A 22,315-nucleotide genomic window follows, 5' to 3' on the forward strand; every position below is an offset into this window, starting at 1 on the left:
TAGGTCCATTCAAAAGTCTGATGGCAGCAGGGAGGAAGCTGTTCTTGAGTTGATTGGTAGGTGCCCTCAGACTTTTGTATGTTTTTCCCGACGTAAGAAGGTAAAAGAGAATATGTCCAGGGTGCATGGGATCCTTGATTATGCTGGCTGCTCTTCCAAGGCAGCGGGAAATGTAGACAGAGTCAATGGATGGGAGGCTGGTTTGTGAGATGGACTGACCAAGCTAAATGAAAAGGAGCGGAGTGGCAATCTGACAATGATTGCCTCTCCATGAAGATTCGGCCGACTATATTGTTCTTTGCAATTATATCCTAAATATCAACTACCTCCCTTTAGGGAAAAGAAAATCAATGGGCTGTTCTTGAACATTTGACAATATACTGAGCAGAATTTTCCAGCCCTTCCTGCCAGCTGGATCTTCCAGTCTCACTGAAGGTGACACCCCGTGGTATGTTTCCCGGTGGTGGGACAGGCGAGCCATGCAAAAGGCTGTAGACATTGGCGGGACAGGAAGATCTCGCTGGCAGTCACTGTTGAGCTGCCTCTGCTATCAGAAGCGTGACGTTGGGGGGGCGGGGGAGGCGGCGGCATTCCCACCCATTGTAACTGCATCATACAATTCAGAATGTATACTGGGTGCATTCCATTAGAAAGGAAACATTTAGAATTATGCCAAGCACCCTGAGATACCGCAAAGACTGTCATTGATCGGATTTATAACTTGATATCTCAATATTCTTGTTTAAAAAGCACTGCAAATTGAAGTAATCACAAATCATCAAGTTAAAAACAGTGGGCACAGAAACCCCTGGGATTTTGAAGACTATTAAAATAAAGTAGACTAGTTTAGGATAGGGATCACAGTGTGCCTTATATATACCATAAGGAATCACAAAGTGCCTCATAAATATATATCATGCAAAGGTATTGTCTGCATAAACACATTTATTGGTGGAGAATTTTGAATGAGTATTGTAGATTTAAGATGTATTTTCAAATGTCTTGTAAGCTTTGGACAAGATGCAGCCTGCCCCAAAGCATGATGGGAAACAAACAGAACTGGACAGGCCACATTCCTTGGAAACAATAAGGTATAGAATATATTCACTTTTATCAGTGAAAGACCCTGTAGCTGCAAGCTACCAAGGTTTTAAAATGAATCGAGGCATTTGAGGAATAGATCTTGTGGTTGCAGTGAAGAGACGTATTCAACTTTTGCTGATAAGGGGTAACTGGCAGGCAGAGTAAAATGACTCCCCCTCCATTCCTATGGTTTGCAGGTGGTGAGGGCAACCCTTGAACCTACCGGATTTGTGTAAGGTTGCTAGGCGATGGGGGGGGTAAGAACCTCCAAGTCTGTTTGACCAATGAATTCATAATTCTGCTAGAAGGTCATGATTTGGAGATGCCGACGTTGGACTGGGGTGGGCACAGTAAGAAGTCTCACAACACCCGGTTAAAGTCCAATAGGTTTATTTGGAATCATGAGCTTTCGGAGCGCTGCTCCTTCATCAGGTGAGTGAATGAGCTGAAAGCTCGTGATTCCAAATAAACCTGTTGGACTTTAACCTGGTGTTGTGAGATTTCTTACTGCTAGAAGATAATGTGTACTAATGTAATTGGATCATCCAGTTTGGATGGCAGCTTGGGCGGGAGAAACAAACCTTCGAAAGGGTATATCTGTTTTACAGGTGAAAAATACATCACTGAAGTTGGAATCCTCCAGCTGTCTCTCTCCCAACGTGTATTGGTCAAATAAAGAACGTCTTTAACTGCATACTGCGCTTCATGAGTCTTTGTATTAGCTGGGTTCAGCTCAATACATGACACCAGAGGGAAGCCCCCTGGAAAACCCCCTTACAAGGTGTCAATGACTTATTTTTACAAAAGAAAATCTTTCAATTTAATCAATGAACCACCCAATCTGCCACTAACAATAATTTGAAAATGGCAATCAAACATGACGAGTTGTTTTGACAGAAAGACCTCCCGATGCTCAAAATATTACAAGCCAAATTAGGTTATGATGAAAGATCATTGGGGGCGGCACGGTGGTTAGCACTGCTGCCTCACAGCATCAGGGACCCAGTTTCGATTTCCGGCTTGGGTCACTGTCTGTGTGGAGTCTGCACATTCTCCCCGTGTCTGCGTGGGTTTCGTCCGGTTTCCTCCCATCGTCTAAAAGACGTGCTGGTTAGGTGCATTGACCCGAACAGGCGCCGGAGTGTGGTGACTAGGGCAAGTTCACAGTAGCTTCATTGCAGTGTTAATGTAAGCCTACTTGTGACTAATAAATAAATAAACATTGATCTAAAACATTAATTCTTTTTCTCTCCAAAAAGGCTGCCAGACCTGTGAGGTATTACCAACATTATATGTTTTTATTTTATAAGGTATTATATTAGAAAATCATAACATGGGTGGGCAGAGTCAACATATAACTATGAAAGGGTAATTGCGTGCAGTTCTTTGGGATTGTAACTAGCTGGGTAGCCAGGCAAGTAGGCCCCAGTGGGGAGGTGAGGGAGATTTACTGCTATGGGTACATGGCACCATTGCCAGAGGAGCTGCTATTGCTTTCGGTTCATCCCTCCATGGCCAAGGAGTGCCCGAAAAGGAGTCATTCCCCTATCACAAAACTTGGCAGGAAATCACCAGTGTTTACCTGGTGGTTTTCCTGTATGACATAAGAATATAAGAATGAGAAGCAGGGGTAGGTAATTCAGCCCCTCAAGCCTGCTCTGCCATTCAGTATGATCATGGATGATCTCAACTCCACCTTCCTATCTGCTCCCCATAAATCTTCATCCCTCCAATTAAAAACCTTTCCATCTCCTTAAATTTATAAGTGTTCTGGCATCCACTGCATTCTGGGGTAGAAAATTCCACAGATTCACAATCGTTTGAGTGAAGTAATTCCTCCTAATTTTGTCACTCCTTAGCTTAAAACTATATCTTCTCTCGTTCTGGAATGTCCAACAAAGGGAAACATCCAACAAAAGCAGAAAATGCTGGAAAATCGCAGCAGATCTGACACATCTGTGGAGAGAGAATGGAGCCGTTTCAAGTCAGGATCATGAACATAGCTGTCCCGCACAATTTAATGCTGGGAGCAGAGCTAAGTGCTTAAAGGCAAGGTCAGCCTCTCATTGGAAATGGGCGAGAGGCTGAAGAAATTATGTAAATATATTTAAATATTTATTTGCATGTGTTTAGTGAGGCTGGTGCTCAATTATCCAGGCTCACATGCCTTTATGGCCTCACCGGGAGAAGTTCTCTCTGGCGAGGAAAACATCTGCTCCTCATGAATGGAGAACAGTTGTGTTGCCTTCGCCAGTGGAACTGGAGGCCATGGAGGCCCCCCAAAGAAACCAAGGGCGATGGAGGGTTGCTCCTTGGGCAGTGTCAACCTGGCAGTGCCACGCTGACACCTTGGCACTGCCAACCTGGAACCTTGGTAATGCCCACTGAGCACCTTGGCACTGCCCACCTGGGTCGAGGGGAAGGACCAGTGGGTCATGGGCCCATGGAGCACGGGCACTAGGGGCAGGGATTATGGAGGCATGGAAGATAGGGCTGGAAGGGGCAGGGCTAGAGGAGGCCGCCCAATCATAGGGAAGGGTCCACTGCCACACTGCAGGTGATCAGACCGGCGCAGAGGGGGACCAGCTGCCAGATGATCAGATAGGGAGGTAGGGGCACGATCAGCCTGGGTGGCAGGGCTACATATCCATGCGTAGTGAGGCTCGCCATCAGCTGAGGGCCCCTCGCAACTGCAGGGGGGAGTTTGTGAGGCTGCCTGCAACAGCAGGGGCCTGACAGCTATCTCTCTATCTATCAGACTCCTGCTGCTGAAATTGTGCATGGGCAGAATCAGAGGTCTGCCCATGCGCAATAGCTCCCGCTACAGCTGCTATTGCACATGTGCAGACTGAGGTCTGAGCATGCGCAATAGCTCCCTCTGCAGGGTGGCTGGTGAATTAAGCCCAGCCCACTGGCTGCAACAGCTACAAACAGTCTTGACAATTTTTTCAATGTCTACGTCCGTAAGATTGGGTGTGAAAACTCGCCCAAAAAACAGATCAGAAACTCTTCCATTTTCACGCTAGCTGCACACTTAGAATCATTCTCATAAAATTCCACCCATTAATTTAAAGAGAAAAGAGGGGCAAAAAAGTGAAAAAGGTCATTGTATTGAATTCACTGAATTTTAAAGAGCAACTGATAATAGAGACTGAGAGATGAATTTGGGAGGACAAGGCCTGGGATCAGTCACTGAAGAAGAATGAAGCAAAGTGGTTGCAAGAAATGTGCCCAGAATACATTCATTTTACACTACAATAAATTAAATTATGATTAAGCATTTCAGGAATTGTTGGTTCATGCAGTTTTATGCATGCACGCAGGTTCTTCGTTAATCTGTTTATTAGAAGAAGTTGCAAGTCATGTGTAGAAATATAACACCACAGATAAATTCTTATTTATTTGAGTTTATTTTATATAGTTTATCATTGCTACTTCAACAAAGTCCCAAAGATTCATGCTGTAAGTACATCATTGCAAGTTGTCTCATAAAGGATAACAGAGAGGAAATATGATATAAGCCACTTCCTGTCAGTTTAGATGTGCAGCATATGTGCCATATCACAGCATTAATTGGGTGGCTGTTGCATATCTTTTCTGAACAGAATTAACATGCGACATGAATCTGTTTGACCGCTTGTACATTCTGTTTTTACAATCCAGAACCTCACTTTTTTGTGAAATGATTCATTTTCTCTTTTTTCTTTCCCCTTCCTCTTTTCCTTCATACTTTGCTTGAATATAATTTCACCACTACTAGTTGCCCTACAATGTGTGATATTTGATAGCATGAGTCAGCAAACTATTTAACCACAATTGTAGCCAAGCCAATCTGTTCTCACCAGCAGTCCTTGCTGAAGGTGCTGGGTGGCAATCTTGAGAACCTATAGAACTTAGAAACAAATATGCAAGATAGCAAGCCGGAAGTAAACTGCCCAGCTAAGCTGCCCAACAATTTCCTATTCCAAGTATTTTCGCTCAAACTGTTATAAATACAGAGAATGTTAGCATTGTAGTTATGCTACTGGATAAGTAATGATGTGGAGACGCCGGCGTTGGTCTGGGGTGAACACAGTAAGAGTTTTAACAACACCAGGTTAAAGTCCAACACGTTTATTTGGTAGCGAATACCATTAGCTTTTGGAGCGCTGCTCCTTCGTCAGATGGAAGGAACAGCGCTCCGAAAGCTAATGGTATTTGCTACCAAATAAACCTGTTGGACTTTAACCTGGTGTTGTTAAAACTCTTACTGGATAAGTAATCCAGAGGCATGGACTAATAACCCTGAGAACACAATTTCAAATCTCACCAACACGATTTGAGAATTTGATCTTGGATTTAATAAGTATCTCAAAATAAATAGCAGGTTTACGGTGAATGTAACCATAACACAATTAGATCCATGTCCAAATTCAACTGATTCAAAAGATGACCTTTAAGAAAGGAAATCTGCTCTCCATAGATGACCTGCCAAAGCAGGACTCCAAACCCATATCAACATGTTTGACTGAACCACTCTGAAGTGATCAAGAAAGCCAGCCACGTAGTTGTTTCAAACTGCTAATGACGGAAGAAGGCACACCACTTGTTGTGTATAGGAAATGAATGCCGGTGTTGGCAATGATGTTCACACGCCAACAATGATTTTTTTTTAAAAACTAGACCCCTTAAAACACCTTTTAGAAAATTGTATGTAGGATTGGCCATTTAGCCCCTTAAACATGTTCCGCTATTCAACAAGATCATGGCTGAACTGCAACCAAACTCCATTGTACCTGTTGCTGCCCCATGCCTTGATTAACAAAAATCTATCAATTACAGATTTTGAACTTACAACAGATCTAGCACCAATTAGCACTTGTTGAAGACAGTTCCAAACTTTAAATACCCCTGTGTGAAGGGGTATGTCTGAACCTTAATCTTGCGAGGTCTGGCTCTAATTTTTAGATTGTGCCCCCTAGTTCTGGATTCCAAAACCAGCAGAAATAGTTTCTCGCTATCCTTAATAAGAAGTGTTCTCCTTAATAAGGAGTGAACCTGCACTCTACATTCCAGACCTGGCCAGCTCCATTGTAGCGATAGCAATCTCAAACCACCCTCCCCCACCACAATTTTCATGGAGTTCGGCCAACTTCAAGGACCCGTGGTTCTCAGCCCTTCGTTGACCGCAGTTTAGGTCCGGGAACCTTTTGAAAGATAAGTTTAAAGCTCTTACCCATGCCCCCATCCTGCCCACTCACCCAGTATGCTTTATGTTCGGAAACAATAAACCATAGAATAACAACGGCAAGTCTAGAAATGCACATGAAAAAAATCATCCATTCAGGAATCTGTTTTGAAAAACAATTACTGCTCTTACATCTATAAAAAAGTGCCAATAAGATGCTGTAATTCATAATTTCAATCACAGAAGCTCTACCCACTTCACATCGCTTAGCTTGTCCAAATTGGCATAAATACATTAGCAAAACCAATCAGAGAAATAATAATTTATTATAACCTCAAAGATGTCAATCAATTAAAGTTAACATTCCAATTCATTCTATGTAGTAGGCCCCTGCTGAGCTACTCTATTAGTGGGACTTAGACTTCAGCCAAGCATTTATAATGAAGCTATCTGGAGAAACAGATGTCTGTCCATCTGCTTCTGTTGATACTTTTGCCAGCTAGCCTATTTTTTTGCTAAAGTGAAGAATTAAGGTAAATATCACTATATCTCAGACATATAGCAGAAATCAGGACATTGAGCTGGTTGTGTTTTGTTTTAACTTAACCCAAGACATTATTTTCTGATGTTGCAGAGTAAGGAAACAGAGAACAAAGAATGGGCATTAAATTAATGTGAGACAGTGCTGGGACAACATTATCAGTGGTTTTTATGAACCATAGGATTGTCTCATGTGCAGGGCTTTTCCACTATTGAGGCAGCTCATTTCCTTAGCCGAAGCTTCTTCTATGAAAAACTGGGACAACCTCTTGATGTGCAGGTGTTTCCCCAGAGATGCTTTCTGCATCATTGTCTTTATCCTGCTCTAAATGTAATTTTCGTATGACTATTTCCACTTCCAAGTTCCTTCGGATTAAAATAGATAGAATCATAGAATCCACACAGAGCAGAAGGAGGCCATTCGGCCCATCAAGCCTACACTGACAATGATCCCACCCTGTCGCCATTTTTTACCCTGTTAATCCCCCAACACTAATGGACAATTTACCATGGCCACTCCACCTAACCCGCACATCTTTGGACTGTGGGAGGAAACCGGAGCACCCAGAGGAAACCCATGCAGACACGGGGAGAACATGCAAACTCCACACAGAAAGTCACCCAAGCCAGGAATCGAACCTGGGTCGCCGAAATTGTACCACCATGCCACACACAGTTATAACATTTTGAAATGTTAACTGGTATGCAGGCAATAGCGATCTTGGTATCTCTGGTGGAATACTACAGGATGTATCTTTCAAAGCACAACTCTAAAATGGCAACAATGTGCTGTATAAAGGATTCTGGTACCTAGGCAGAATTCATGGCTAACGGCTGCCACAAGTTTGTTATGGGTGAGGACTGAAGAGAAAGATTTGGCTCTGCAAGGAGACCTCTTTGCAGTTTCTTCATATAAAATTCTGGATATTAAGGCAGCAAGGTAATCATTAACTGGGAGAGAGTATATTTTAAATGCATTATGATTATTTTTAACCGACAATTCTTTTTCACAGTTTACATGAGCACTGATTTTTAAACCCCATTCGTGAGATAGAACAACAAAAAGTGAAAAACAACTTGCAGACAATAAGTTGGCTGGTCTTTGCTGATGTTAATTGGATGAGCTCAGTTCTGTGTGGAAAAACACATAAATCCTCAGCTGCCCTATTTGAATGCTTTACAAAGCTCTTGCACATCCTGTCTGAGACAGCGAGCACTTCAGGAGACACCAGGTCAAAACGTGCTTGCACAAAGTGGGTAAGGAGCCAGTGAGATCTTTAAGCTGTGATATTTTTACTGGACCTCAACATTCTGGAACTCCTTTCTTTTGAGTTTTCTCCTTTTGTTAAAAATATCCAAATCCCCTCACATAACCTTTCATTGTTTTCAGGTTTTTTAGTTCATTTATGAGATATGGGCCGGCAAGGCCATTATTTATTGAATGCAACTGGATGACTTGCTTGGCCTTTTCAGAGGGTAGCTAAGAGTCAACGGCACTTACACACAAATATAAATTACTTAAATCTACATCTATTTCCTAATAATACAAATAAGACAGGAACTTCTCAAAACAATAACAGATGGGCGCAAAACACTGACTCTTGGCTGTTGTCTTCAGAGCCCATTAACTCACTGTTAGAATGGATCAGCTTGAGGATCTGGTGCTCTCAGTGTTTGCATTGAAATGAGGAATGTTTTCTAATGTAGTAGACAGATATGGACAGTAATCAACTGATTCTACAATGTTTTTATAACACACTATGGATCATATGGCAAATCCAAGAATATCTGGAGCCTCCTTCACATAGTAAATCTTCCAAGGCCAATCAGTTATTCTCCAATGAGTGTTGCAAGTGCTGTCCACAGAAGTCAACAGTACCAGACTAATCAGGCTATCTATTTTACCAGACTACTTCTGCCAATTGGTTTTGCCCAGTCTCTGAAGATTTAAGTCATCCGTAACTAAGACATTACCTTTGTTATAAACTCCAAATATTTCTTGCTTCATGTTCTGTCTAATGGTACACCACGGGTTAGGGCCTCTCTTAATCTCAATCACCACCCAGACTGGTTTTACTTTCTGATCTTTTAAGTCGAGATCCTTTCTTCCCACTGTCTTTATGTAATCCTCTATTTTCAATGAATGGTCATGATAAGCCTGGGCACAAGCCAGAGGTCTAGATGTAATGGATCGTGATTTAATATCATTGCTCAATCCAAAAGTTTATTTAGCCACTGCCACTTATAACAGCTGCAGGTCAAAAAAAGCATAGGATCTGCTCACACATACAGGGCAGAATTTTCCCAAAATTTGTCAGGGTCTCAAGTTCAGACTGAAAACTGGCCTATATCTCTCCAGTTGCACAGCCGAATTTTCATTCCAAATTTTCTGGCACTCAGTGCACAGAGAATCTGTGGGCATGGTTTGTGCCGTCACACTGGCAGGGCAGGGATTGAGAAGCCCATTAGAGATGGTGCCTCGATTTGCTCTGAAAATAAACCTCTCCCCACCCACTCCACAGACACGAACGACCCTCCAACCCGCTGCCCACAAAAAAGCATCAGGGCATTCTCTGACCCCTGCCTCACCACGCAAATATCACGGCACTCCCCTCACAGGCACCCCTCGCCCCTCCCCTTCACAGGCACACACAAGGGGAACCCCCCCCCCCAATCCCCCCAGAGACCCCTTCCCAACACTTCCAGGTTGGCAATGCCAGGGGGCTGTGCCAGAGAATTTCCTGGCCATGTTCCTCACCACCCAGGGGCTATAATTACCTGTGCCCTGCACCCCCACACTCCCCACCCCCCCCCCCCCCCCCCTCAGCATGGCATGACGTCATGTCGGCAGGGCGGGACAATGCAGAGAGGGCAGAAGAAGCAGCATTAAGCCCTATAATTACATTCAAATTTATTATAGAATGCACTAAACAGGCTTGCTTCTGTCCTGAGCTTGAACCTGATTCTGTCAACAGAGGGGGCGGGGAGGGGAGGAAGATTACAAACCAAAATCTCACCGGCGCAAATTCCATTTGGGCCTCTCGCAAGATTTAGCAGCCATTACTGGATTTGCATCAACGGCCAGCGCGACCACTAGATCGCAGCCACAGTTTCAGCAATAACAAAACTTGCAGGTGATTCATCTCTGGAGTTAACAGCTAAAAGACAAGAGTCACCTCAGTTTGAGATGGTTATGGACAGACAGCAGTTACTCAGTCACTTCACATATACCTGCTTCTCAAGTAGTGCCCAAACTAAACATTAAATTCCAGGAAGTCCAAGAGAAGGAAATGTGAGACACTTACACACATGGCATGGTTTGATAAATATCTTTACCAGTTGTGTGGCGGTGAGTATTACTGCAAAATATTTGGAAACACTTTTCATATGATGGCAGTAATACAGGATTTATAAGTTTTCAGAACTATTTAAGATATAATATAATCCATTTTGTGCAGCTGTTTGTAAGCTGGACAGTTATTAAGTAGAACATTGGACATTTAGAGAAAGATCTTCCATACATTTCTCACAGCTGGCATCAAATTTTGTCTTCAATCTTGGCTCCTCTTGCTCCTCTTTATGACCCCCTTACTATAATGTGTATTTGCAGAGGGAAATCATGCTGTTCTTCCAGAAACTTTTTCTGACTTTTGTTTAGTCAGTTACGGGGCATGTGGGTGTTGCCAGCTGGGCCAGCATTTATTGCCCATCCTTAATTGCACTTGAGACAGTGCTGGTGAGCTGTCTTCTTGAACCACTACAGACCATGTGTTGTTGAAACACCCACAGTGCTGTTAGAGAGGGAGTTCCAGGATTTTGATCCAGTGACAGAGAAGAAATGGCGACATATTTCCAAGTCAGACTTGGAGGGGAACTTCAGGTGATGGTGGTCACTGCTCTTGTCATTCTAGGTGCTGGAAGTCATGGATTCGGACAATGCTGCCTAAGGAGCCTCAGTGAGTTTCTGCAGTGCATCTTATAGATGGTACATACGGCTGCCACTGTTCGTCGGTGGTGGAGGGATTGAATGTTTGTGGTAGGGATGCCAATCAAGCGAGCTGCTTTGTCCTGGATGGTTTTGAGTTTCATGAGTGTTGTTGGAACTGCACAGATCCAGGTAAGTGGATAGCATTCCATCACACTCCTGGCTTCTGCCTTGTAGATGGTAGACAGACTTTGGGAAGTCAAGAGATGAGTTACAGGATTCCTAGCCTGACCTGCTTTTGTAGCCATAGTATTTATATCTTTTGTTCAGTTTCTGGACAATGGTAACTCCTAGGGGATTCAACAATGGCAATGTCATTGAATGTCAAGAGGCGATGGTTAGGTCTTCTTTTGCTGGAGATGATCATTACTGGCACTTTTGTGGCACCAATGTTACTTGTATAGCAGCAAGAACTGTATAGCAGAGAGCTTGTAAATCTGCTGGGGCACCTAAAGAGCTGTTTCAGCAAGTGGATTACATTGGTAGATCTGTGCACACCACACAGCAGTGTTCAGCAAATGTATTGGGATATTGCTTCTCAGGATTGTCTGAATTCCCTAAAAGCACTTGATGAGTCAAATTCTGGCGAGGCCACCTGAATGAAGTTGTTCTGACAATATCTGGGAAGTGGCAGCGACTTTCACAATCCAGTAACTTGCATTAAGGAGTACTGATTTATTTCAGTCATGGCAGCCTGCAGTAGAACACATTGGCTGAACCAATGTGAGAAGCCCTGCTATTTACTAGAATTGCATAACCTGTTCACGTGGCTGCTGGTTTGTTGGAGAAGGATAGGATGTCGTAACATGAACATCACTTGCTGTGTATGAGTATGAGTTACAGTGCTCGTGGTACCTTTGATCAGTCCTGAAGTAGAACTGATAAGAGGGGTCCTGATCTTAACAGCCATTGGCAGTACAGTGACAGAAGATGAATTTAGCTGCAGGTACTAGCTAAATAGGTTATTGGGACACGAATAAATAGATCAGATAAATGCCCCATCGAACTTGGGCTGAAAGTTTCTGCAGCCATCAAATGGCCCATTGGAAATGGATATGTTGCCAGCAAGGAATGATCCAAACCCACACAACAAGTCATCTCATCCAAGTTTGAAAAACTGCAGCTGCTCAAATACTCCAATGTATTCATTTAAAATTAAATTGTAATCTGCTATCTATTGTAATCTATTGTTTTTCTGCATTGCACTTTGACCTGAGAAAGCAAGTATTTTGTACAAAATAACATTTCTTAAATTGTTGTCAAAATTTTGCACTAGCCCTCCACTTCTCTTTTCCACCCATCTCCTCTATCTCCCGCCCCCTGTCCACTATCCCCAGCCTTTCACGCCCCTTCCCCATCCACTCCTCTCCTAACCACTCAATCCCCTCCGTCCCCCTCCCCAAACCCCGACTCCCTATCCTCAATCCCCAACCCTCCTTTTCCTCCTCACCATCATTCCCCACCCTCATCGCCCCCAGTTTCACTGCAGTTCATGGATTTAACACCAATACAGCTTTCTGTACAGATCAGGAGTGGAATAACAACGGATTGCAGTCACAGACAACAGTAAGAAGAGGAGATATCTCACACAATTCAAACATGGCTCTGCAAGCTGCTGGGAGAACAAAAATCACGCAGAGATTATACAATGGTAACAATTGAGAAATCACAATGTTCTCCTTTGAAGCCTCTGGCAATTAAGGAAAAATGTAATAGGCACTGATTTTAGAAGAGTGGAGTGTGAATCCTTAAGCCTGATTTTCCTTTCCAATGTCTCAACATTATTTGGTGATCTAATTGGAGACAGAATTACTGGAGTAATTTCAGCAGCTCTTGAAGGAATGCCAGTATCATTTTAGTGGACTCAACCTATTAATATTTTATTTGCTGCTTTATTTTTTTTATTTATTAATAACACTGCAATTAAGTTACTGTGAAAATCCCCTTAGTTGCCGCACTCCAGTGCCTGTTCAGGTACATTGAGGGAGAATTTAGAATGGCCAACGATCGATAATTGCCTTTCAGCTGAGGGTATTTAAGAGTCAACCACATTGCTGTGGGTCTGGAGTCACATGTAGGCCAGACCAGGCAAGGACAGCAGATTTCCTTCCATAGAACCATAGAAACCATAGAAACCCTACAGTACAGAAAGAGGCCATTCGGCCCATCGAGTCTGCACCGACCACAATCCCACCCAGGCCCTACCCCCATATCCCTACATATTTTACCCGCTATTCCCTCTAATCTATGCATCCCAGGACACTAAGGGGCAATTTTAGCATGGCCAATCAACCTAACCCACAGATCTTTGGACTGTGGGAGGAAACCGGAGCACCCGGAGGAAACCCACGCAGACACGAGGAGAATGTGCAAACTCCACACAGACAGTGACCCAAGCCGGGAATCGAACCCAGGTCCCTGGAGCTGTGAAGCAGCAGTGCTAACCACTGTGCTACCGTGCCGCCCTAAAGGACATCAGTGAACCAGATGGGTTTTTACGATGATCAACAATGGTCATCATTAGACTTTTAATTCCAGATTTTTATTGAATTCAAATTTCACCATCTGCCATGGTGCAATTCGAACCCAGGTCCCCAGAGCAGTAACCGGGGTCTCTGGATTACCAGTGCAGTGACAATACCATTACGCTGCTGCCTCCCCCTATTTATATATAGTCTATATATTGTTTTAAATATGGCGAGAAACAGCTTTCCAAGAAATCCCTACAGTGTTTAAGGTGATTTTAAAATATGGTTACTGTAGACAAATCCAACTGTAACCTTCCTATCTCAGCTGAAGGAAATGAAGAGGGCACTTAACAGAGAGCACACGTCTGCCACACATATTGACTCAACTTTACTACAGTTACACAGCTCTTCCTTGAGGCCTTTCCCTGGCTGGCTGTAACTATAAAGCTGGAAAAGGAAATATCTTTATTATCAATCCATATCCAACAATCTGCTCTGAAAGCTCTGCTCACATTTTGACAGCTGTGACAAATAGACAATCCACAACATTCTAAAATAGTCAACAACATTCTAAATAAAACCCACAATATTCTTTTAAAAAGTCAACTGACTGAATGTTAATGGATCCATTAAAACAAATTCCAAATGTGAATCCCCACCTTCCCCAAAAATTAATCAGTATTTCTTTGGTCCGTACCCTATCTGTGTATCACATTTTGTTGAAACATTTTGGGCAGCACAGTGGCACAGTGGTTAGCCCAGCGCTAGGGACCCGGGTTCAATTCCGGCCTCGGGTGACTGTGTGGAGTTTGCATGTTCTCCCCATGTCTGTGGGGGTTTCCTCCGGGTGCTCCAGTTTCCTTCTACAATCCAAAGATGTGCAGGTCAGGTGGATTGGCCATGCAAAATTGCCCCATGCAAAAATGTGTAGGTTCAATGGATTCGCCGTGGGGAATGTGTGGGGTTACAGGGGTAGAGTGGGGAAAGGGCCTGGAGGTAAGGTACTCTGTTAGAGAGAGTCGTGCAGAGCCGATGGGCCGAATGGCTTCCTTCTGCATTGTAGGGATAGTATGAAATCTGTCCATCAGTTTTTAAGATATATTGTTTACCGATAGACCAACAAAGCACGGGCTGACACATTAAGCGAGCATATGTAATGAAGCATGATTATAACTCTGAACATAATATATTTTTAAAGTGAATTGCAATGCTCTTCTTTCCGATTTACTGTTCTTCACCCATAAACCCCAAATGAGCTGGAACCACCCTCCGCCCCGAAAAAGCAGAGTCAGACCGAGAAGCAGTTTCCCTGAAGCGATGTCGAACTTCTTTGAAAAGCAAACCAACCACTTTGAACCTTGTTGTAATTCAATTGCTTTGGCCAACTCCTCATAACTCAGGAATTCCCCGTGGAAATCACTCGCTGGCCAGTTCAGTGATAGCAATGAGTAATCGTAAACATTTAGAAAATCGCATGCAGCGGCGGAAGGGTACTGTTTAACAGAATGCACGACAAGTGCATTTAAATCAATGTTAAAATAAAAGTTTATTTCTTTTTAAAAAGTGACCTCTCCGGTTCAGTGCTCAGGTTTAAGAGCAGCCCTATTAGCGCAATGTCTCTTCGAAGATCCGAGGAAGATGCTGTGAATCCTCTTCTGACCAGACAATCACGCATCTTCGCACAATAACAGCAGCATCAAACTTTTTCCGAAAACAAATATTTCACTCACCACCAGCAGAGATCGTCTTTTGACAGCCACCGCGGCGCTCTGTCGGATTTCTGCAGCTGTCCCAGGTTTAAACAGACCCTTGGTGAAGCGGCGAGTCGTGTCTCCCATTGTCCTTTCCAGTTCAGAGTGGTCCCTTTCTGACAGATTGAGAAAAATGGGTTGTCACACCGTCGAGAACTGGCTGATTTTACTTCTCGTCAACCAGGAAACGGAACTGAGCCACAAGTGACAACAGGGGCTTTTGCTCCATTTCTATAACCGTCAATCATTTCATGTATATATTAAATAAACGCCACTTGGCCCCGCTATCACTGGGAAAATGGCATTAACAACTCCCTGAGAGACACTGGCGCGCCAACTGTGACATTTTCCACCGACTTCCTTTCTGTACAACTGCTTTTGAGCAAATATTTGCAGACGGAATTATTCCTGAAACCTATTTCGATGTGGAGTTTTGCTTTTTTTGACAGTTGGCTCAATCATAATTGAACATAAAGCTGTAAAGCCATCCAGGAATCCCACTGCACACCTAGAAATGTAGCAACTCATTTGGGAAAAAGTGAATCTCAATTCCGTGCAACTTTTCAGTTCTGCTCTCTGAATGTTTAGCCCCACCTGGCGGCGGTTTGCTCTACAAGTGAAAAATTACCTGTTGAAAATGACTGAAATATTGCAATCTGAAAAAAAAAACACACAGGGTTGGGTTTGTTTCAGGATTTTTAAAATTACAACTCAAAATTGTAATGATATAAATCATGCTGCCTTTTTGCCAGAATCCAGTGGCGCGATTCTTGTCCAAAACCCACCACGGCAGATGGTGAAATTTGAATTCAATAAAAAATATCTGGAATTAAGAATCTACTGATGACCATGAAACTATTGTCAATTGTCGGCAAAACCCATCTGGTTCACAATAGGGAAGGAAATCTGCAGTCCTTACCTCGTCTGGCCTACATGTAACTCCAGAGCCACAGCAATGTGGTTGACTCTCAACTGCCCTGCTGGTGCGGAGCTGGCAGTGCTGGAAATCCGGCGCCTGGAGACTTGCAGAGGCCGTGGCGCCCAGCGGGAAGCCCGCTAAACAGCCTCTGCTTGAGAATCGCCCCCAACCTGTCTCTTGCCAATGAGCTCAATGCGTGCATTGGAGTGGCAGCCAATGCAACTACAAAAATGGCAAAACAACAAACTAACCCACTGGAAGAAGATGTTTATCTACAAGGTTTGTATCCTCTGCATATTGCTGTATGGCAGCAAAGTCTGGACAGCATACCAATTTCCATCTGGGGTGCCGACAACACACCCTTGCCATCACATGGAAAGGAAAAATCATCAATGCAGCAATCCTTTCTCAGGCAAACATGTTGGGCATGTTAATGTTAATCAAGCAAAGAAGACTTCTCTGGCTTGGGCAAGTGCACAGGATGGACAATGGCTGCATTCCAAGGATATGCTATACAGGGTGGTAGGCTGTATCAAGAGACCAGCAGGGCACCCAAATCTCCAATTCAAGGGTGCTGCCAGAAGAAAGATGAAAGCCCTCAACATCAGTCATGACAAGTGGGAAATGCTAGCTGATCACCGATGCAAATAGGAGTTCACCACCACAATGACATGTGGCTTCAGACGCTCCAACGCAGATGCCAGCCCTGCAAACAAGGATTCCATAGAGATCATCCGGCAGCAAGGCACAACTTCATGTGTGGCACGTGTGACAGGTTTTACCTTTCCAGAATCAGCTTTTTCAGCAATCAAAAGGAATGCAGCCGTTGATCTGCACTGACCTCATCTAAATTCTGAGGTTGTATTTCCATCGTCTCTCACAGATGGAAGAATGCCCACCACTCTGAAATTAAATGGTACAATGTAAATTAAAGTGCATGGTCATTGGAAGAGGTGTACTTTTTTCTCTAACAGTTTAAAAAAGTGAAACAAGGTACACAAGTCTGGAAATTACACTTACAACCTTACGTATATACACCAAATTCTTCTACCTTTAAAGGAGTATAGTGAACCTTTTTAAATTTGCATTAACGTGGCAGAGAAGGCAGAGAAGAACATTGCACTGTTTAATTTTCAGACATTAGAATCAGATTGTTTTCATTATCATTATAAAGTGTTTCACTCTGATTTAAACAGGTTTTCTAACAAGTTTGTGTCATATTTAAGTCAGCAAGTAATTTTTGTTTAGAATCATCTCATAGAATCCTTACAGTACAGAAGGAGGCCATTCGGCCCATCGAGCCTGTAACGATAATGATCCCACCCAAGCCCTATCTCTGTCACCCCATATATTTACCCTGACATGAATGGACAATTTATTATGGCCAATCTACCTAACCCGCACATCTTTGGACTTTAATATTTGTTTTTTCTATTTTGAATGTTTTAGACAGCCTTAATATATACTGATGTCTGTAAGTTTCAGGGCAATCCTCCATATTTTAAAAGTTCTCAGGAGAAACCTGACAGTTTAAAAGTGGCCAACTCTGGCTGCTGGCTGATTAAAAATCTCCCAGAAGGCTCGGCAAGACAAACATAACCGGCCTGTGGACTGTGCTAAGAAAAAGGTGTGAGCCCCCTGAATATGCAAGTGGCCAGAAAGGCAGGCACACCAGTGATCTAATCATCAGAAGGACAAAGGGAGATGGAGACCAGCAGACGAACAGTAAACAGACCAGCAGGGAGACAATGGGCACGGAAATCGGCCCATCCACAGAAGACAAGAAGACCCGTCCCATTAATGGGATACCGTTCAGGAAGCTCCGGAGGAACATTAAAAAGACATTAAAATAATGACCCACGGAGGTCAAGGCAGTTCCAACCTTTTGTGTTTGGACTTGACTCAATTAAAACCGAGATTGCCGGTGATCGGAAACCCATTGTCCTTGAAAATACAATAAGGTCCAATGTATGAAGATTATTCAAATCTGATGCGGCAGAATAATGGTGTCCATCATTTTAGACTATGATTAGTAAACAATTTCTAGGTGTCATGCCATGAAATCCAAGTAAGCATACAACAAAATAGAATATTTTTTCATTTTGAATGGACAAATACTGGATATTTTATCTTAAATTGGCAACATAAACAATTTACATAAGAGTTTACAAATAAAATCATATAAAAATGTAATTCAAGTAATTCATTATCTCAAATCAATATACCATGACAATTTTCAGTCTCTTTTTAAGTGACAAAGGATTGCAAATAACAACAAGTAAAACTACCATATACTCTAAAAAAAAATTTCTTCAAACCAGAAGCAAATGAATGGGAATATGACATGATCAAATATTACAATATGTATTCATCTCTGGTCATTTCTATCGCACAAGCAACATTTCTATGTTTCTAATCTAGAACATTCAATCACCTTAATACTCAATTTTGCTGACACTTTGGGCTTGATTTTACCATCACATTGCGCCCATTTTTGGGCGCAAAAACTTGGTAAAGTTAGGCGTGAGGTGAGTAGCGCGATCAGCGCCCACCTCTGCACCAGCTGCCCCTTTACCAAGGCCTGAAAATGGCCGCGATCCGGACCGTATCCAAAGCGGGCACGATGGCCATTTAAATGCATTTGCAAGCATTTAAATTGACTTAATGGGCTGCACACCCAACCTTACCGGCACTTCCCCCTTTACCACCACGTTCGCCCATCCAGAATCGGCATGAAACAGGCATGCTCCACAAAAGTCCGATTCGGGTGCTCCAGTTAGTGAGGAGGTAGGTGCCTAGTGTCTGATGGTTCTCTGCTTGAGATCTGTGGGGGGGGGGGGGGGGGTAGGGGGCGTCTGTTGCCACTCTGCCTGAGATCAGTGACGGGGAAATGGGGTGCACTGCCACTCTGCCTGAGATCACTGAGTGGGAGGAGGGGGCTGTGATCGGTCTGGGTGGGGTGGGGGGGGGGGGGGGGGTGGTGGGGGGATAAGGGGGTCAGTAATGTTGTGGGGGTGGGGCAGTGTCTGTTGGGGCCGGGGGGAGGGGGCATTATCCGTCCCAGGAGCGATGTGGCAGGGGAAAGGCATTCTATTTAATTTTTTTCCGTGCATGCGCAGTTGAAGGCACCAATTGGAGCTGCAGGATTTCGGGCATGATAAGCCCCGCCCACCGGCTTGTGCAGCGCGATTCGGAATCATTGATACTTTTTCAGACAGAGTGCATATGGGGGCGCCTCAGAACGGGACTAAAAGTCGGATCTGAAACACTCCCAGTTTCAAGTCCAGCCAGCACTTAGAATCAAAATGGTAAAATAGGGCCCTTTGAATCAACTCGGAAGGATTAAATTCGCATTTACATGTCTTTTTTTAAAACAGAGTTCAGATTACTTTGGTTCCACTGTATTATACAAATTATATTTCGCTACTTGAGACTGAAATTTACATCAAAGAGTTAATGTTTTGCATTAATGTGAAAGGAGTACTTAACATTTAAAACAACAAAAAGCAAGCTGTTATAAAGCTATGCTTTGAATGAAAAATATCTTTATTTAGTTATTGGGTTGAAACCACTGGTTGAGTTTTAAAAGACTAAACAACAGTATTTTGGTGACTTAAAACAACAGCTTCTTTAGATGGCCTAACATTTGCATGACCATACTTTATAAATTCCAAAGCCATTAAAAATTAAGTCAGGCTATCTAGAAGAACCCATCAAAGACAATCACGTCAGAGAAATGTGAATGACTGCATCTCCTGACCCATTCGCAAAACATCCAGACAACATCTATGTATTCAGCTGGGTGTGGAACAAGCCATTAGAAAGTGGACTCTGGCTGAGGAAGAAACTTGTCCAATCATAATCTAATCATGTCTAAACCAGGGACCAGAAGTCAATTTGCCCTGTTTTGGTAAGTGTTCAGTTGGTGAGAGGAGATCATGTGATTAAACATATGATCATATATAGGAGCTTGAGCCTGCTCATCTGTTCAGTAAAATCATGGATGAACTGATTGTGGCCTCAACGTCACATTCCGGCCTATCCAAATACCCTTTTATTCCCTTGTTAGCCAAGAATCTTTCTACCTCTGTCTTGAAAGTATTCCATGATCTTGCCTCTACTGTTCTCCAGAGAAGAAATTTTCAGAGACTCAAAACCCTTTGAGAGAAAAAAATTATCTTCATCTCCATCTTAAATAGGAGATCCCTTATTTTTAAACACTGTCCCCTAGTTTAGGTATCTCCCACGAGGGGAAACATCCTCTCAGCACCAACTCTGTCAGCCAACTGTCACTCTTTTGTGTGTTTAAGAAACTGCTTTTGTCCAGGCTACAGATCAGAAGAAGCAAAGAACAGAAGAGGAAGGATCTATGAGTGGGCATGTTCTCTCTCCCTCCAGCCATCTTGAAAATTTGAGCCCTGCCTGTTATTTATCCATCCACATGACACGGGCAGTGGTTTAAGAATCAACCTGGCAGCTGCAGGCTCCAGAAGAAAAGGCAATAAATCATTCATCAACATCTTTAAATTGTCTCATTGCAGAATCCAGAGAGACCATTAAACCCAGCCAGAAACCATCCAAGTCATCAACCTACCAAATTTATATACATCGACTTTTATTGGACTTTTTTTAAAAACATGACTTAATATATTCCCCCACCTTGTAACTTATTTATGCGTGTGTGTTTGTGTGAGAACCATTGAAAGCATGTTTGTGTGAGAATCAGAACATTTTTGGATAGGGGATTAAGTACAATAAATTGACTCTTTATTTGAAAAATTATGAAAAAATCTGTTTGTGTATTTACTTTCCAGTCACAGCACGTAAACAGTTAATCTCTCACTGAACTGGCAAGCATATCATTTCTAAGAAAACCTTTTGCAGTCAAGTGAGCAGTGGGAAAAAGAGGAGAGCCATTCTCCTTCTCCTCACTTGACCATAACAATGATTTAATTAGCTCTCGTGCCACCTCCAACAGCCGCAAGGCTATTTCATAACACATATTGCACCAATGGTTAGAACTGTTGCCTCACAATGCCAGGGACCCAGGTTTGATTCTGGCCTTGGGTAACTGTCTGTGTGGAGCTTGCATGTTCTCCCCGTGTTTACGTGGGTTTCCCCCAGATGCTCCAAAGATGTGGAGGTTACGTGGATTGGCCATGCTAAATTGCCTCTTAGTATCCAAAACTGTGAAGGGAAGGTGGATTAGCCATGATAATTGCACAGTGTTGCATGGATGGGGAGTGAGTCTGGTTAAGATGCCCTTTCAGAGAAGCAGTGCAAACTCAAGGCTGAATGGTCTCCTTCGGCACTGTACGAATTCTATGATGATAATTCTATTAAATTTACATTTTACCTTTTGACCCAGGTGACTTTTAACATATGATATAAAGTGAATGGCCTCTGAAGACTAGTGGGATATCATTTATATTGTATCATAATGTTGACCTGTTGCTTTGAATTATCATGTCCTCATCATATAAGTCAGATCCCATGGAACTTCATAATGCGATCCCTCTGGATAAAATTTGTGTTGCATACTAGTTTTTGTAAATATATATCATTATCTGAATTTTTGTCCATCTGCACCAAAGGCAATATCTAATCAGAAGAAGGGCAATTGAGATGTATACAGGGTTGGGGATCTTCCCCTTGTTTGTTGGGGTCCAGATGGCTGAGGGAATGGGGGAGGGTGCCTGCTTCTTCACTTTGATATTGGCGTGCCTAATCTCTGTGCAGCCGGGTTTGTCAGCATCTTTAGGCCTCACCCCTCAGATATGTTGCGCAAAACACGCTCCCTGCTTCTTTTGTCTTCCAGAGGATTTGGAGAGAAAACTTGCCTGACAGTCAGAACCTGACACTTTGCCAATTTTTGGGAAAATTCCACCCTGTAGGTCATGCATCAGACTCCTCAGTCACTCGAGAACTCATTTTCAGCATGGAAGCAAGTCATCCTTGACTCCGAGGGACTGCCTAAGAAGAGAAGATATTCCATAGTGAACTGAAATGTCACTCTACCTTATGTGTTCAAGTTCAGTATTTAGCCTTCACTTACAATCCTCTCATTCATAAGGAAGAGTATAGCTGACCACAATGGAAAGCGTGACATTTTATTAAAGATAGTAAAGACAAAGCATATGCTTTCATGAACAGTAATACATTCAGAGGCAACACACCATGGGCCAGTGGTTAATGAAAGAAGTAGCCTGCAGGAAGATACCACAGCCTGGTCTAACTTTTTAGACATTAATTTTCAGGACACAGACGTAACTGGCAAACCAACATTTATTGTCAAATCTTTCATTGCTGTAAGCAGTTTGATACAACTGAGCGCCTTGCTGGGCCAATTCAGGGGGCAATTAAGAGGCAGCCAAAATAACCTGAGGTGGGAGCATAGAAAGG

The 22,315-nt window shown here is 43.0% G+C and overlaps 1 protein-coding gene across 1 annotated transcript in view; it reads right to left on the minus strand.

The window, feature by feature from the left end:
- dock10 (dedicator of cytokinesis 10) overlaps positions 1–15,364 on the minus strand; it is a 339,343-nt gene extending 323,979 nt beyond the window's left edge. Inside the window, exon 1 of the mRNA XM_078208965.1 lies at positions 14,974–15,364. Within this exon, the coding sequence (XP_078065091.1) occupies positions 14,974–15,081 (108 nt within the window). The 5' untranslated portion in view covers positions 15,082–15,364. The remainder of the gene's footprint in view (positions 1–14,973) is intronic.
- Between the last annotated feature and the right edge of the window lie 6,951 nt (positions 15,365–22,315).

The sequence above is a fragment of the Mustelus asterias genome, chromosome 3 (assembly GCF_964213995.1).
Source record: "Mustelus asterias chromosome 3, sMusAst1.hap1.1, whole genome shotgun sequence".
Taxonomy (NCBI): domain Eukaryota; kingdom Metazoa; phylum Chordata; class Chondrichthyes; order Carcharhiniformes; family Triakidae; genus Mustelus; species Mustelus asterias.